Genomic DNA, 17,310 nt, shown 5'->3' with positions numbered 1-17,310 from the left:
TTCAAGATGTTCAGCCAGTACCTAGTCGCCCAAATGTCGATCCTTCAACGTGTTTATGTTTATGGTACCCGTGCGCAGCCGGAACCATCTGACGACGCTGCCTGTCGACTTCGGCGAGGAGCTGCCAGCGCTTCGCGTGCTCGACCTCTCGCACAACCGAATCGCCACCGTGCTCGAGGCCAGCCTGCTACCCCTGCAAGCCAGTGTAACAAGTGCCAGCCTCGATGGTGAGAGTTTTGCAAAGATCTTTGCTATAGCATAGTCTTTGAAGCTACGCGTGTACAAGAAAGCTACACTTCCTATCTTGTGTGAGCGGCATAGATGTGGATCACGCAAAGGGCCAATTGATCAATACCGACGCTGTTATCGCCAGACCGACAGGCAGACAGACAGACAAACTGTGTTGGTGGTCAGCTGTCTTCATAATTTAACGTATCAGCAAGTGCACAACCGAAGACAAGGCTGATAGAGGAGAAGCATTAATTAGTAGCAATATTTTTTGGAGCGGACAGCATGGATATAATGAATGAAAGAAGGCGCGCTTATGGCACTTCGCAAAAGTGGGGAGAAACCTCATCCATCTTGTGGTACAGCCAAATTCAGAAGAATTTTTTTAAAGTTTCGCGCACTGCTGTGCAACACACAGACTTGTCATTGACGAAACCGTCTTCCTTGCCGATTTGGTGTGGCGGCCCTCTGGGTTAGTCACTAGAATATATATATATATATATATATATATATATATATATATATATATATATATATATATAAAGTGTTTTTAAAGGAAACCGTGAAGTGGCTTATATGGCTATATATTGGTATTCTTATATGCCGATCAAGTATGCGCTTAGTAACAAAAAATATTGGTCCGCACACAATACCTGAGCATTCAATGTCCACTTACAGACGTCTCCAGGGCACGCCGATGTGATAGCGGTATGGTTAAATATATTTCACGGAATCTTTCATTTAACCTATTTTACTACGGTGAATTGCGATAGACTGGGTAGAATGTAAGATTGACGAGACAAGTGCTTGTTCCGTCTGTCTCGCCTTTCTTTCCCCGTCTATGACGATTCACTGTGGTCAAACCTGCATTGCCAACTGACCCTAGACTCTGCTATTGTAAACTTCCTTTCTTTTTGTCTAGTCACTGAGTATGTGCAACAGAAGTGGTAGCGCGTAGCAGAGTTAGAACACCGGGCTTCTAATCTCAAGGTCATTTGTCCAAATCCTCGTCCAGGCCACTACATTTTTAAAGCTTGGATTGGTGTCTGATATCGGCAAAATATGCCGAGAGCCAGTGGAGCTATAATATTACCAGTGCAACCAAACTAAGCTTCAACAAAAGACACTCTTTTACCAAACAGGAATTGGTTTCCCTGGTGTAGTAGTTGGTCACTACCTGCCGGATGACTCCTGAAATAAACCCGTGGCATTCAATACTGAGCGGCTGCGAAGCATCTGGCCAAGGCGGCAGTGATGCCTGCGCCGCGGCAGAGAGTGCTAAGTATCTTTAGATCCGGATAGGCCACCACTGGAAACTGAACTTGTCAACGCACATGAACCCTGACGAGTGAGGCTAGCTTAGCGGGACTACTTGAGGAATTATCAGGCACCGCCTGGGATATCATCGCCCTTAGTGCATTTAAAAGAACTGGTACTACCGTCCTTACTAATGGTCCTCTGTTACATCGACTTTCTAGATAAGAGAGAATATGGGGTAGGATTTCTCATTCATAAGCACATAGCGGGCAACATTGACAAATTCTACAGCAATAATGAGAGTGTAGCAGTCGTCAAAATAAAGCTAAATGGGAGATACAGGTGAAAGGCAGTACAAGCTTACGCTCCAATTTCAGTGCAAGAGTAGGGAAGAAGTAGGCTGGTGAAAAACAATCGGCAACTATGACATCGATTCTAGGAATAGTAGATGAGGAGGGGGAGGACGAATAACTTTATTGAAAGGGTTGGGATGAAAGGTTATGAGCTCGATGGGTGGGGCCCCAAGTCCAGGGCTCCACTGGCTGCTGCCGCCTGCCTGACGTGATCCAAAAGCGCAAGCTGCACCTCCGGGTCAGAGCTGGCGAGTTGTGCCTCCCATTGCTCCAAAGTGTTCGATAAGTAAAATTGCCCTAAAAAGGTATTTAAATTTGGTGGTCTATTTTGGCAGCCCCACGAAATGTGATATAGCGATGGCGGGCCGCCACACCACGGACAGGTGTGCCCATACAGCGTTGGAAATATTTTGTTTCATATTTGTAGCTTTGGAAAGACCCCCGTTTGAATCCTGCGGAGGTCTATGGCGTACTCCCCTTCTAATGATTTGTGGGCGGTGCTGTATTTTGGTCGCGTGCCGCGCTGGTGAGCAAGAAATTCGCGAGGGGCCATTCGGGATAGGTCGTTGTCCTCCTCGATTCACTCCTCCTGGGATGTTTGGGGGGATTGGCAGTGCTGTCGAGGCTCTGCTCGGTTCGTGAGCCCTTGAGCAAAAGCGTCCGCACTCTCCTTTCCCTCCAGGCCTGTGTGTCGCGGACACCAGATAAACTTGTATCTGTTTGTCAATATCCCGCCCGGGAAATTTTTAACTTTTATCGGGAGGCGGCCGTTCAAAAAGAAACGGCGCGCATCTTGCGAGTCCGAGATGATAATCGTGTGTGGTTCCCCCCTCCGTTCTTGCTCTTTCATCGCCAGGGCAACGGCAAAGCATTCCGCCTTGGCGATCGAGGACGTGTACAGGGAGGCTCGTCAACATTCTCCTGTCGCTGCCAATTACTGTTGCTACGGCAGTTGTACCTGCAGTTGAACCTGGAAGCGTCCACATACAAAACATTTGTTTTGTTTTTTAGGTGTTTATGAACCCATCTCACTCTCTCCTCCGCTTTTTGTTTTGGTTTGGGTCCATATTCTTGGGCAGGGGAGCGACCGAGATCTTGCATCGGACGGGATCCGAGATTGCCACCAGTACCTCGTCCAGGTTAGGGGGTTAGGGTGGGAAGCCCACCCTAGTGAGTATCTCTCTCCCCGCCCTCGCCTGGCCTAGACGACTTCTCTGCGCGGTCAGTACCGCCGTCTTTAGCTCGGAGTAGATACTATGTATTTCGAGCACTAATAGTTTTTGGGTTGGTGTGCCTACCGGTAGCCCTACGGCCACCCTGTAGGGGCTCCTAATAATAGACTCGATATTTGCTTCTTCACTTTTGTTTAGCGTGTGGAAAGGTAGACTGTACGTTACCTTACTCAATACAAGGGCCTGTACTAATCTAATTGTATACGCCTGCATCATTCCTTTTTTTGTGATACGTTATTCTTTGTATCATTTTGGCAAATTGTTTTGTCGCTGATTTTAACATGTTTATTGTGTGGTCTACTCTTCCGTTACTCTGAACCCAGTAATCCAGAATTCTTGCAATGGTTACCTCTTTTATTTTGACTACTTCAATTTGTATGTCTATGTATCCATTACTTCTGTATTTTTTTTCATGTACCCTGATAATTTCGTATTTATCTGGGGCACAATTGAGCCCGCTGGCCCTGGCGAAATTTTGAATTGCTGTTGCAGCCTCTTCGAGTGCCTGCTCCTTGCTATCCAAGCATCCGCGCGTTGCTCATAAAGCGATATCATCCGGATATAAGGTGCATCTCAACCGCGGTACATCAACCAGGGCCCGCGCGAGTCCTCTCATGGCGATATTGAAGAGCAGATGAGAGATGATGGCTCCTTGAGGGGTACCTTTGTTTGGCATCTGAAAAGGTTCCGACGTGACTTGTGCTACGCTTATTGTAGCACTCCTCGCTGTTAGGAAAGCCTTTATGTAATTTAAGGTGTTTCCACCGCATCCGATGTTGTTTAATTCGGATAGGATGTCCTTATGCAAGATATTGTCGAGCGCTCCTTTTAGATCAAGGGCTAGTATTAAATGTTCTCCTCCTTTGGGTACGGAGCTCAGAACTGCCCCTTGTAATAGGAGGAATGTGTCCTGAGTGGACAGGCCACTGCGGAAACCCACCATAGTGGTTGGGAATAGGCCCTCGTCCTCTATGAAGTTTTGAAGGTGAGCTTGAGTAACCCGTTCAAAAAGCTTCCCCATCCACGACGTCAGAGATATGGGTCTCAGTGCCTGCAGGGATGGCTTTTTCCCGGATTTCGGTATCATTATAATTTTGGCTTCTTTCCATTCATCAGGGATCTTCCCTTTGATCCAATAGTGTTCGTTAAAATGGTTTGTCACTGCCTCTATGGCCTTATCGCTGAGGTTCCTAATCATTGCGTTTGTAATTTGGTCTGCACCAGGGGTAGTATTTCTTTTGGTCGCCTGAGCTCCCGCAAGGACCTCTCCCTTGGTTATTGGGGCGTAGAGGCTCTCGTTTTTTACACCCGTGTAGTTAATTGGACTCCTGCTAGTATTGGTGTCTTCCCCGATGTATCTGTTTTTAAGGGCTTGTACTAATTCCTTATCCGTACCCGGGAACTCGTCCGTGATTCTCTGTAATGAGCAGAAAATTAGAGTAGACGAGAGAATTCGCACAATCCGCAGATACCTAATAATGAATATCTTCTTCAGGAAGTGCAGTAACAGGGAGGGGATCTGGAAAAGCCCTATTGGAGAAACAACAAATGAAATAGATTTCATACTCTCTGCCAATCCCAGCATAGTGCAGGATGTAGAACTTTTAGGCCGTGTAATGGGCAATGGTCATAGGTTAGCAAGGTCTATAATTACTCTTATATTGAAGAGAGAGAGTAAAATTAGTCAAGAAAGAACAGCTTCTTCACCAAGTCTGATCGCTGGGCTAATTGGATCTATATTACGGAGGTATTTTCTATCGGGGGCGAGAAGGTCGCCGTCTCATGCGTTATATATTGATAAAGTTTGTACAGTCATAAAGAGAATTTCAGGCTAACCGGGTGGTGCCTGAACGAACGTGTTCGTGAACACACATATGACGACGAACCGTTGCCAGTGCGCACCTTGGTGTGCATTGTCGCGACTGTGGCTGCCGGCTTCCGTTTGGTAAAGCGTGTGAAATCGCAAAAGGCAGACAGCCTTAATGGAGAAATGATCGAAGCCCACAATGTTTCGAAAAGGGACGACAAGTGCGTAAGCGTCGCATCGCTCTTGTCTAGCAAGAAGCGCGAATTCTTATCCAGAAATAATCGTGACGTGCCTGCGGCTGATCACCATTTAGTTCCTCACCTGTCTGTCTTTCCAACTTTTTCCTGATCATGTGCATTTGTAGCGGAGCTCAGGAAAACAAACTTCAGGCGTAAGTTTAATGTTGTGTGCGTCCACTCCCTTGTCTGTGTATCATACGCTTACAAATACCCTTATGAGACTGGTGCTCGCAAATAAATATGTAGCTTTAAAACAGGAACATCAACAACATCACCATCAGCAGCAGTAGTCTTGTTACGCCCACTGCAGGGCAAAGGCCTCTCCCATCTTCTCCAACTACCCCGGTCATGTACTAATTGTGGCCATGTTGTCCCTGCAAACTTCTTAATCTCATCCGCCCACCTAACTTTCTGCCGCCCTCTGCTACGCTTCCCTTCCCTTGGAATCCATTCCGTAACTCTTAATGACCATCGGTTATCTTCCCTCCTCATTACGTGTCCTGCCTATTCCCATTTCTTTTTCTTGATTTCAACTAAGATATCATTAACTCGCTTTTGTTCACTCACCCAATCTGCTCTTTTCTTATCCCTTAACGTTACACCTATCATTCTTCTTTCCATAGCTCGTTGTGTCGTCCTAAATTTAAGTAGAACCCTTTTCGTAAGCCTCCAGGTTTCTGCCCCGTACGTGAGCACTGGTAAGACACAGCACATCAACATAACATGGAGGTAATGAATGAAACCGTTAACTAGGGTGATTTCAGAAGCAGCAATTGAAGTGGGAGGTAGGGCATGAAGTCAACCATTAACTAAGCTTTCGCAAATAAGAAAGAACCTAATAAAAAAGCGACGACTCATAAAAGGGTCTAAATCAAGAGATCTGATAGAATTCGTTGCATTATCAGAGCTGATAAACGAGAAAGAAGTAAGCGGTATTCGCAGTTATGGTCACCGCATAAGAACAGTGAGAAGAAAACTTGGCATAGGACATGGCAAGATGTATGCAATTAAATATAAGCAGGGTTATTTCATCAGCAATTTGCATGATCATTTACCAGTACAGTGCTCAGAGCAGCAACACAACATACATTGGAAGCAGTGATGAAGAGGATATTCAGACTTCCTTCTATAACTAGCGATGAAGTTAGAAGGCCCATGCAAGACATGTCCCGGAAAAAAGCGACGGGAAAATATGGAATATAAGTCAATTTTAGCAAAGATGGAGCAGATATTATGCTCGAGATACTGGCGGCCCTTTATGCGCAATGCCTCACGACTTCAATTGAACCAGAAAGCTGGAAGATTGCCGACATTACGCTTAACGTTACAGAATTGAAGAAATGTAGGCCCATGAGCTTGCTTTCACTATCGTATAAAATATTCATCAATTAGGATAATTTAAAATAGTGTCAAACAACACTTCACTTTAATCAGCCAAGAGAACATGCTGGCTTCAGGAAGGCATATTCTACTATTGATGACGTAATTAGGTAATTTGGGAAATCTGCGGAATACAATTAATCATCTTTCCTATGCGGTTTTGATAGAATATCAAAAGGAATTTGATTTAGTCGAAATACCAGCGGTCAAGAGGCCATTGTGTAATCAAGTACAGGAGGCGTGCGTAAATATCTTGGGATATTTCTAGAAAAATTCCACAGCTACCCTGTTTGTTCAAAATTAGACAATTAACTATGAAAAAATGGCTGTGGCTTAGCTAAGGTTAAGCCCAGGATGCGAAGCATACTAGCCTTTATTTTAGTTGTTGAACCACTGTTTAGCCTGATGAACTGCTGTTGCTTGGCTATATTTGGTTCGGCTAGATGAAGAAACAACTTTTGCGTTACTCTGCTTCGCCTTCAAGAGTGGAACGCGACAGCGTTCCCGTCGACCCGCCAAGGGGTGTAAGACAATGGGCTACGGCGCAGCGACTACGCGCCCCGCATTGGACGCGGTGAGCGTCGAGCAACGCAGCGTTCGGCGCGGCAACGAAATGTGCGCCTGAGCAAACGACGCACGCTTGAGCCTTAGAAACAGCTCGTTTTTAAGGCAACACCGCATTCACTAGAGGCGCTTTTGTACCGCTTTGAAGCATCGAACTCGTGGCTCAGTGGTAGCGTCTCCGTCTCACACTCCGGAGACCCTGGTTCGACTCCCACCCAGCCCATCTTGCAAGAGTTGAGCCAAAGCCACCTAGAAACAAGCGCAGCTGCTTATATACCGCCGCGACGCCGCGAGCGACGGCGCGAGTTGGAGCCCCGTTTCTCCTCTGTCGTGACGTCACGGTGTCACGTGGTCAGCCTTGAAGGCGACGCCGCGAGCGACGGCGCGAGTTGGAGCCCCGTTTCTCCTCTGTCGTGACGTCACGATGTCACGTGGTATGGCATGGGGTCAAAGGTCATTGAAGGCGGCACCGCCGCGCCTGAGGAGCTGAGTTGAGCTCTAGTAATATGCTTCGCATAAAACAGGGGTCAGTTACAGAAGCAGTTGCGACGAGGTCGAGCATATGTGCACTCGTTGAACGTGTTCGAGTTGGCTCTGTTACGAACTCAGTAAAATGGAAATATTGGCACAAATTAAAAAATGATAAGAAAATTCCATAATTGAATTGTTTGCGATTAGTCTGGTAGGCGACCACTGTATATCTGGGTAATCGAAGTCACCCATTCAGAATAAAGGGGCATGCGAGAACCTTACAAAGATCTCATTTTATATATCATGAAAATTTGCGCAGATTGTCGTCGAAGAACCGGGTAGACAATATAGCAATATGAAGCGATATCGCGATGATTGATACGAACGCACACCCTATCAAATGACAGGTGACACTGAAATGGTATAATATATGAGTACATTGGATCAGACACAGCGATTAAAACGCCTCCTATTTGTCGGCATCATGGTCACATCGGTAGATATTGAACGATTTGTCACATTACAATAGTTCATCGTTGCTAATAGGAGCATCCACGTATAGGTGAAGGCAGTGACATCTGCATTGCAAGTGTCGACAAGTCCGTAGAAATCACCCCATTTACCACCCGGCATTGGAAATATAGAATAAATATTTTAAAACGAATGACGCTTGTTATCCTTGGTCAAGGCCGCGATAGCTATGATGTAGCATAGACTTGCTTCCCAGGTTAAGCAAAAAATACCACTGGTTTGATCTAATGCATGATTTCCCATGCCTATTTGAACACTGTCACGTGAAAAAACGTAGGCATAGCACTTAACACCCTTGCTTATAAATAATTTTTGTACCTAATGTGAAACTGCTGACTGCTCAATTTCACAGTTTCGTTCAACTTCTTCCGAGAAACACGCGTGGTTAGGCAGAAATATTCGGATACCCGACTGCTTTAGTTTACACCGGGCAGACAGAACCGACACCTTTGCATTAAAACTATATAACTTCCGAATTATTGGACGTTGCTCATAAGGAACAATATTACACAACCTATGTGTGCTTCCAATGGCGTCTTCAAATAGCTGCATGTTAAGTAGCGTCGATGAGATGTCGCGAACGCTTTTTTCAGATTCATACCACGGTTCGGATTGGATGTCACAGAAACCACAAAACAGGTGCAGTTTCGCACAGAAGGCGGAGCATTGATTGCGATAGCAAATTAGTACAGAGCTATGCAAAGCGAGGTTAGAAGCTTTATCTGCCGTGTAAATTCGTAAACATTCGCTAACTGAATTAACAAGCTTAGTGTCATGCGCGCACTTTAACAAAAACACATCTCATTCGATGAGCCCGGATATTCGCTGTGAAAAAAAAAAGTGAAGGACGCTTAAGCTTCCCCTTTAAGAGTGGAACGCGATAGCATTCAAAGATCCCGGATTGCTTCCCAGCAACTGGAGCGTATGCAAGCGCAATGTTTACCGGGAAACGCTGGCCGCGAACGCTATGCACGGAGGTTCTCGTAAAAAACCTTGCAGGACGCTTAAGCTCCGCTTTCAAGAGTGGAACGCGATAGCGTTATCGCACACCGTTAGCACCGCCCGCTCATTCGCTCGGCATGCTCTTGGGTCACACGAAGCGTTTGGTGCGGCAACGAAACGTGCGCCTGAGCAAGCGGAACGAACCAAAGAACTCGGTGTCTCGGAGGGAGAAACGATCTACGCGAGCCAAACGTCGTGATCGGCGCGGAGAGCGGAGCCGCGACGCGCCATGAAGGCGGACGCGATCATGGGCTGACGATTCGATAGGATCGTCCTCTATTTCGCAGCGAGCACCACGCAGACGCATGACTCCTCGGAAGCAGCTCGGCACACATAGCAGGGGACGCTTTCGCATCAGATGCGCTACGGCGCAGCGATCACGTCAGAGGCGTCCCGCATTGGACTCTGCACCTAGGAATCGCGCTGTGAGCGGAAACAGGAACCGCGTCGCCTAAACACGAGTGTTCGAGCGACGCACGCTGAAAGTTGGAAGGAGAGAAAGCGAGAAAACTTATCAAACACAACGGTATTGGGGCATCCTCACACCGGTCTCCGCACTGTCCGAAGGGGAGAAGCGGGCGAATGGCGCGCCACGTGTCGGGGCAGCGCCGCACATTGCGAGGAGGGGGGTCTTCTGTGTTTGCCGCAAGATGGCTCTGCGTGTGCACAGAGCGCAGAAGAAATGTAGCGGAAACGTACTTCGCTACACGTGTAACTGCGACTTCTGTAATTTACATGCTCATAATTACCGATATACACCGCAGTATAAGTTTCTACGGCACGTTTCTAAGGCAACACCGCATTCACTAGAGGCGCTTTTATCCCGCTTTGAATTATCGAACTCGTGGCTCAGTACTGGCATTCTTTTAACCCTTCGGTGAACACCCTTCGGTAAAAATATTTTTCTTTAAACTACACACTAACACATTATCAGTTAAAACATGGATGTATAACACGGGTATCTTTGTCCCGTGGTCCATTAACTGCTTCTTGTGCAAGAAACCTGAAACAATAGAGCATGCGTTTCTAGATTGCTGGGACCCCATATTTTTCTGGGATGTGCTACAAAGGACTTTAAAGAAAGAGTTACCTTTAGATCCACATGGAATAAGATTCTTACCGGTAGAAACGGAGGCTTTTCCGTATGACTCTATAATTCTCCTGGGCCTCCACAGTTTGTGGAAAGCTAGAACGCAGTTCAACAATGCTGATGTCAATTGGCGACCTACACGTGATTACTTCATTAAATCTGTAGTACGGTTCAGGGATGTCCATCGGGCACTCCCTCAACAACCAACATGGATTGACAAGCTAGATAAGCTTGTAGTATTGAAAAAATGTTAATATGTGGTGCCAGCGAAATCCTTGTTGACATGTTTGTTTTTTGTGTATTGTTTGTGTATGTCAAAGCCGGCAATAAAGACAAAAAAAAACTCGTGGCTCAGTGGCAGCGTCTCTGCCTCACACTCCGGAGACTCTGGTTCGATTCCCACCCAGCCCATCTTGGAAGTTTTTTTATTTATGAAGTGCCTTTCGGAATTTATCGCTCACGGTCAACGCCGCCGACACCGACGACACCGCCTTTTCTGCAACACGAGCTCCTTAACGCTGTCGCGTTAGAAAGGCTTCTGGCGCTGGCCGCGATAAATCCCCTCAATCTCCCAAAGTAGCGCCAACCCATCGACAACCACTTCCCTCCGCTCGGCGTCGCTTCGACGGTGGCCCTGCAGGTGCTGGCCCTGCCGTAGCAGACGACGGCTAATGCGCTACGGGAGGAAATACGCGGAAACGTTCGTTCGAGCCACGAGCACATCATAATTGGATTTCTCCGCTCTTTCTGCGCATGCGCGAGGAGCAGTGGTTGCTAGATAGAAATGTGGGGACTTTCGGTCCTTGAGATTCCTCTTCGCCTAGGTACTACGGGGAAGAAAGTTGTTAGCTCCGTTCGTCCCTAGCCGAGCTGGCCGCACAATCGACAGAATGCGTGTCCGGCAAGGCGAAGCCGTGTCCAAGGTGAGTTTGCTGCTTTTTTGTTGCGACGGTAGCATATTACATTTTTATAGTCGCAGGGGGATACGTTTAGAAGTGAGGTGTCTTCTCGGATGACTTTAGTGGCAAAGCATTACATCGTGCCGGTGCATTGTTCATTAGTGTCGTTGAGCAAGGTCAGCAAACCGCACACTTAAGGAGATTCGCGGGAAAAGAAACAGTTTATGAATTCGACTGCCATGCCGATGCGAGTTTGTCGTTGTTTTTTTTTTTTTTTTTTTTTTTTTTGCGGTGGTAGGTAACTAAATTCTGGTAGTCGCAGGGGAATACATTCTGACGTGCGGCGTTTTCTCAGATGACTTTAACAGCAAAGAATTACGTCGTACCGATGCATTAGTTCTTAATGTAACTGAGCATACAACACACTTGGAGATTCGTGGGAATGGAATATATTGTACTCTGTATGTGAAGGTACTAAAACTTGCGTCGCCATGCAATCTGAGCCCGAAATCGTTGTGAAAGCTGCACAGCCACACTGGCAAAACACTACGCCCTGCGGATGAATACGGAACAAATGTATGCTAAAGAAAAATGGTCGTTATGCAATTTCATAGCAGTAGACCGTTGTGAAAGCTGTAGAGTAACACTGATATTGGCTACGTGGTGGAGATTCGTAGCGATTCTGAGGTGCTTGTGCGCAAGGGCAATTAATGAAGGAGCGCGTATTACTAATCCCGGCTGTTACGATGTCTAGCTCATATACGGGCCTGGTAACCTATGTGCAGTCAGTGAAAAAACACTATTTATGCAGGTGTCCACGCTCCTGTAAAAAAAAAAAAAAAAAAAAAAAAAAAAAGATGCAATTCAGTGATGACCCTCTGGTGGTGGATCCGCACGTATGTAAGCACAACCGGCTCATCAGTCACAAAGTAGGAGCTGAAGAGAACTTTTTAATGCTCATTATACGACATTGATAGCGATTAATTTGTGGTGAGCCAGTGACAAACGCATTGCGCTAAACAGTGAGACTTCGCCATAATCCGCAATGCTTATGTGGCGAACAGGAGAGCAAAAGGTGAAAACAATGTTTTCATACGAGGCAAGTCATCCATGTAGTGAAAAGTTCTCTTCAGCTGCTACTTTGTGACTGATGAGCCAGAGGGTCATCACTGAATTGGATTTTTTTTTACATGAACGTGGATGCCTGCATAAATAGTGTTTTTTGACTGACTGCACACAGGTTACCAGGCTTTTTATCAATCTTTTATTTCACCCACACAGGCGTACGTTATCCTCTTCATTTAGTAAAGAGGGGTAAACATCGATCAAATGATGCAGCTCAAATAGCTTGAATGTGTATGCGTTTTCCATCCGCAGTGACGGACAAGATGTCTCGAGCGTTGCATAATGCAGTTTGCCTAAAGTTATCTTGGCCGCAAGATACCAGCGTCGCGGAATCAAGCATGCGTAGTGTATTACGGCGAAGTATACCAAAGTGGAAAGCGGCCACTGTCAGAGTAAATTGGCCTCAAGCTCCACCACTGGAAAAGCTGGCGCCACCATCGGCGCGACGTGCTATGAGGGATCACGGGAACATAGCGGCCGCGTCGGCTGCTTCGGGAGCGCCGAAGCGAGCTGAAAACGAGAGTTTAAATTCCCTCGTACGCTGCGGTCCTCATTTAGTAGCGAGATTTTCCTGCTTCGAATGTCTCCTTTACAACACTTGAAAGCACTACAATAGGTAGTGGCTGCCTTTGAAGGCGCGCAACATGGTAGGCTACTGCTCGGTGCCGGAATGCCGGACGTACGCAACGGAGCCCGGTGTCAGCCTTATCCACACGTAGCCGCAGGACAAGCTGCGTGAAGCTTGGCTCGCGAAACATAAAACCGGCAAACAGTCATCGGATACAACTCGGGTATGCAGCAAGCACAGACGCGAGGAAGATTTCTGCTACGGCGCCGGGTCTGCGATCGTCGGAAAACGCGCACTGAGACGCTCGCCCGAGTCCGCTGCCCGACTAATGTCATGACGGTTTGGTCTACGAACTTGTCGATGCTATAGATACTGGCAAGTTCACTGGAGCGTAAAGGAAGCGGTAAGAAGCACATTATAAAAAAGTATGACATATGGTCATTTTTGTGTTATGAATTATAGCACTGGATTACAAAAAAAAAAGGCAGCGGGAAATCGCACGCTGAGAACACCGATAAACACACAGTGCGACGCAACTCGAGAAATAATATTGAAATGTCCAAGAATTTAGAAGAAAAAAAAAAGATTGGATCGTCGCGACGACACGTCCCCCTAAGCATGGAAGTTTCTACAATGAAATTATTTTTGAACAGCTCTGATAGCACCCGCGCAACAATGGTTGCTTGTATACTGTCAAATGCTCATATTCTGCGGCCTAAAGCTCATGGCACGGTGCGAAAACGCGCACGCGGCGAAAGCGAAACAGTGCGCGGACAAGCATGCAGACGCGCAGTTGGTCTTTACGAATCTGTGCGATCGCTGCATTGATGCTTCATTCTATTACGCTCCATTTAGTTATACAAACACTATAAGAACATATTTCACATAGTTTGCTCTCAGCGTTTACCTATCTTTCACGCAAGAAGCCGGTTCGGGAGGCTCCATCGCGGCGCCCGCGCGCAGTGGCGTTCACTGTACGTATTTGGTAAAGAGATAGCGTCTGTAAACGATTCTGTGCTTTCAGTTTGGCCAAGATTATTATTTAGACAGTAAAAAACTTACCTCGTTTCGAAAGTACTTACAGAAATGTCCAGGAGAGCTCGCGCGCGGTGTTTCCAGTGAGCGCTGACAGCGAAACCTGAGGAGCACGCCGCGTGATCCCTCATACTACGCCAACGAGGCGCTTCCGATAGATGGCGACTCCGTAACTCCTCGCCCCCACTAGTGTGATATACGTGCGCCCCTGCCGTCACGTCTCCTGTCGCAGTACAAGCGCGGAGACGCCGAACAAGTTTAGTGACAGGCCGTCAGAGCTATTTCGCACGCGGTTGTAGCGATCTGAGCCCTTGTTTCGCCCACATAGAGCGCCCCGTATATGAGCTAGACATCGTAACAGCTGGGATTAGTAATACGGGCTCCTTCATTAATTACCGTTGCGCACAAGCACGTCAGAATCGCTACGAATTTGCGCCACGTAGCCAATATCAGTGTTACTGTACAACTTTCACAAGGGTCTACTGCTATGAAATTGCATGACGACCATTTTTCTTTAGCATACATTTGTTCCGTATTCATCCGCAGGGCGTAGTGTTCTGCCAGTGTGGCTGTACAGCTCTCACAACGACCTAAGGCTCAGGTTGCATGGCGACGCAAGTTTTAGTACTTTCACATACAGAGTACAAGATGTTCCATTCCTACGAATCTCCAAGTGTGTTGTATGCTCAGTTACATTAAGAACTAATGCATCGGCACGGCACTTGAACTCATAAACTGTTTCCGTTCCCGCGATTCCCCTGAAGTGTGTGGTATGCTCAACGACACTAATGAACAATGCATCGGCACGACGTAATGCGTTGCCACTAAAGTCATCCGAGAAGACACCTCACTTCCAAACGTATCCCGATGAATGTATAAAAATTTAATATGCTACCGTCGCAACAAAATAGCAGCAAACTCACCTCGGACACGACTTCTTCGCCTTTCTGGCCTCGCATTCTGTCTGCCAGCTCGGCTAGGGACAAACGGAGCCAACAACTTTCTTCCCCGTAGTACCTAGGTGAAGAGAAATCTCAAGGACCGAAAGTCGTCACATTTCTCTCTCGCAACCACTGCTCCTCGCGTATGCGCAGAAAAAGCGGTTAAATCTAATTATGATGCGCTCGTGTTCGAGCCCTACGGAGCAGTTTTTTCAATCGAGATCTTGCTTCCTCAGTGGGTAACTGGCCTTACGAGTGTCATGTTGGAATTGCGGAAGAAATAGAGAAAAGCACCATCATTTAAGGCGTATTCAAGGCGTAAAGCGCGCGCACGTTGAGAGCCCGTGTTGCTGAAACACGACGCAAGTGCGTGGTATGCTAAATCATGCGCGTAATTACCAGAGTTTCAGGTTTTGACAGCGTGAAAGTATGTGTACGTGGTTTCGTAGGTTCATTTACGCACTGGCAGGATACTTTTGTTCGGCCGGCGCGTGAGATAGTCCGACTGTCTGCGGTCAGCAATGCCTAGCAACAGGGCCGCATCTGTTACGCGCTTTCTACAGATGTGTGTAGATCATGCTAAGGTTGTGGCGGCCATGAGCAACGTTTTCACACATAGATGGTGTAGATCATTCGAACAACGTACCAGCACATGAAATCGTTTTTATTTATTCCTTACAGTGCAACTGGTTCGAATTTGATAGCAAGAAAAGAAGGAACTTGATGGGACAACTGGACAGAGGTTCTGAAAATAATTATCCCCCTCTCCGTCATTGGCACCAGAAACACTTTTATTGAAGTGCTAATTTTATATCTGTATACTACGTGCGTCTGCATTCTTTTGCGTTGTAAGTTTTCGGGAGGAAGCAGTGTTGCGTTAACTGGAACAGTGAAGGCACACAAGACAGAAAAAAAAATTTATTCTTGGGTTTTACGTCCCAACACCACGATCTCATTATAAGGCACGCCGTAATGGGGCACTCCGGATTAATTTTTTCCAGCTGGGCTTCTTTAACGCGCCCCCAGTGCACTGGACACGGGCGTCTTTGCATATCGCCCCTATCGAAGTGCGGCCGCCGCGGTGGCTTAGTGGCCGCGGCGGGTATAGAGACAGAGAGAACAATAGGGGTATAGGACCGAACACTCTTCAAATGGGTTTAATAAAGGTGCTTATCACAGTCTCGCAGACAAGTATACAGCACAAATACACACAGTCTACTGAGCTGTCAGGCTCGCACAAGCAATCAAACCCGAAGGGAAAAAAGAAGTATTAAAGTGGATTGCAAGAGATGCACTGATTCTTCAAGTGGTACAGGGATGCAAACTTGGTAAACACAAACAAGTCCAAAAGACATTGAGAGCAATTTTTTCATTATAATGCAGTTGATCTGATCTTCAGATCTTCAGCGAAGTGGTCTTGAGAAGAGAGACAAGAAATTTCAATACTGAATTGAAAAAGAAAACGCATTTATATAACATCTCAATACGCAGCTTCCACGGCAACCCTGTCCGCACTCCATAATCAAAAATACGAAATTATTTGTCAAGAGATGGAAGACAACATACAGTGCATGTGACGCATGCGATACCCATTTACTTAATTGGACGCATAAAAATGTCAACGTTAAGCAGTAAAAATGTTAATCCTTATCAGCGGGCTTGCGGTCCTCTGCGGCCTTTCTCGGCTATTATAGTCCTGCACGCAAAACGTGCGAGTGGCCACTGCTCATGCCTGCAATACCAAGCACGCGTCCGGCAGCAGCCGGGATAGAGGCGAAATGCGAGCGGCCCGTAAAGAGATTCCCCGTTGGTGTTCCGTAATTTCCCTCGCACGGGCGTGGCATGTTGCAGCAGTCGCGGTGCGCTTTTTTCATTGCGGGGTGCTTTGGTAATCGTGACGATCGACTGTTTTTTATTTTTTTACAAGTACTGCTCCAGGAGGGCACATGTAATGGCTAACGGAGGCCTCTGAAGAGCCCGTGACATTACAATAAAGCAGGCGGCGCAGGGAGTGTTCGCATACAAAATTGGCTGCCCGCTCTCGCGGACAGGCGATCTTATACCCGCATGGCATGCACACGCTTCGGCGAGCCCCATCCAGCCCTGGTTCTAGCTTTGGTGTTCCCGTTGCTGCTTTGGTGCCCTGGAGGCGCCATCAATAGTACGAAATAATGACACGTTGTTACAACTAGTAAATAAAATCAATTAAAGAAATACAATCGCGCCGAGGCGACAAATTCTGGCGCAGCGCTGCCGCACCCGCGCGAGAATTACGAAACGCAAATGAGAAATTTACCGGCCCACGTAAGACTTTACGATCAAAGTTCACATTAAACATCCCCTGGCTACCTAAATAAAGTTATCCGGAGCCATCCACTACGATCTCCCTCATAGCTTTAGTCGCTTCGGGACGTTAAAAACGTTAATCACCACAAACCAAATCAATACATGCGGACGTATATTCGAAGCTAAAAGAATGCATCCGTAAGTCATATTGAGCCTTGAAAAAGCGTCGAGAATGTGCTAACTTCTAGTGGAGCTCAAAACACAGCCTGAATAAAGTCGCTTTTATGTCACAGGCCAGCTGC

General features: G+C 46.8%; 1 protein-coding gene across 1 annotated transcript in view; it reads left to right on the top strand.

Annotated features, from left to right (window-relative positions):
- LOC126529900 (uncharacterized) overlaps nt 1-17,310 on the top strand; it is a 603,581-nt gene that overhangs the window by 306,559 nt on the left and 279,712 nt on the right. The window contains exon 2 of the mRNA XM_050177355.3: nt 79-227. Coding sequence (XP_050033312.1) covers nt 79-227 — 149 coding nt within the window. The remainder of the gene's footprint in view (nt 1-78; nt 228-17,310) is intronic.

The sequence above is a fragment of the Dermacentor andersoni genome, chromosome 5 (assembly GCF_023375885.2).
Source record: "Dermacentor andersoni chromosome 5, qqDerAnde1_hic_scaffold, whole genome shotgun sequence".
Taxonomy (NCBI): Eukaryota; Metazoa; Arthropoda; class Arachnida; order Ixodida; family Ixodidae; genus Dermacentor; species Dermacentor andersoni.
This window is presented reverse-complemented; position numbering and strand designations above follow the sequence as displayed.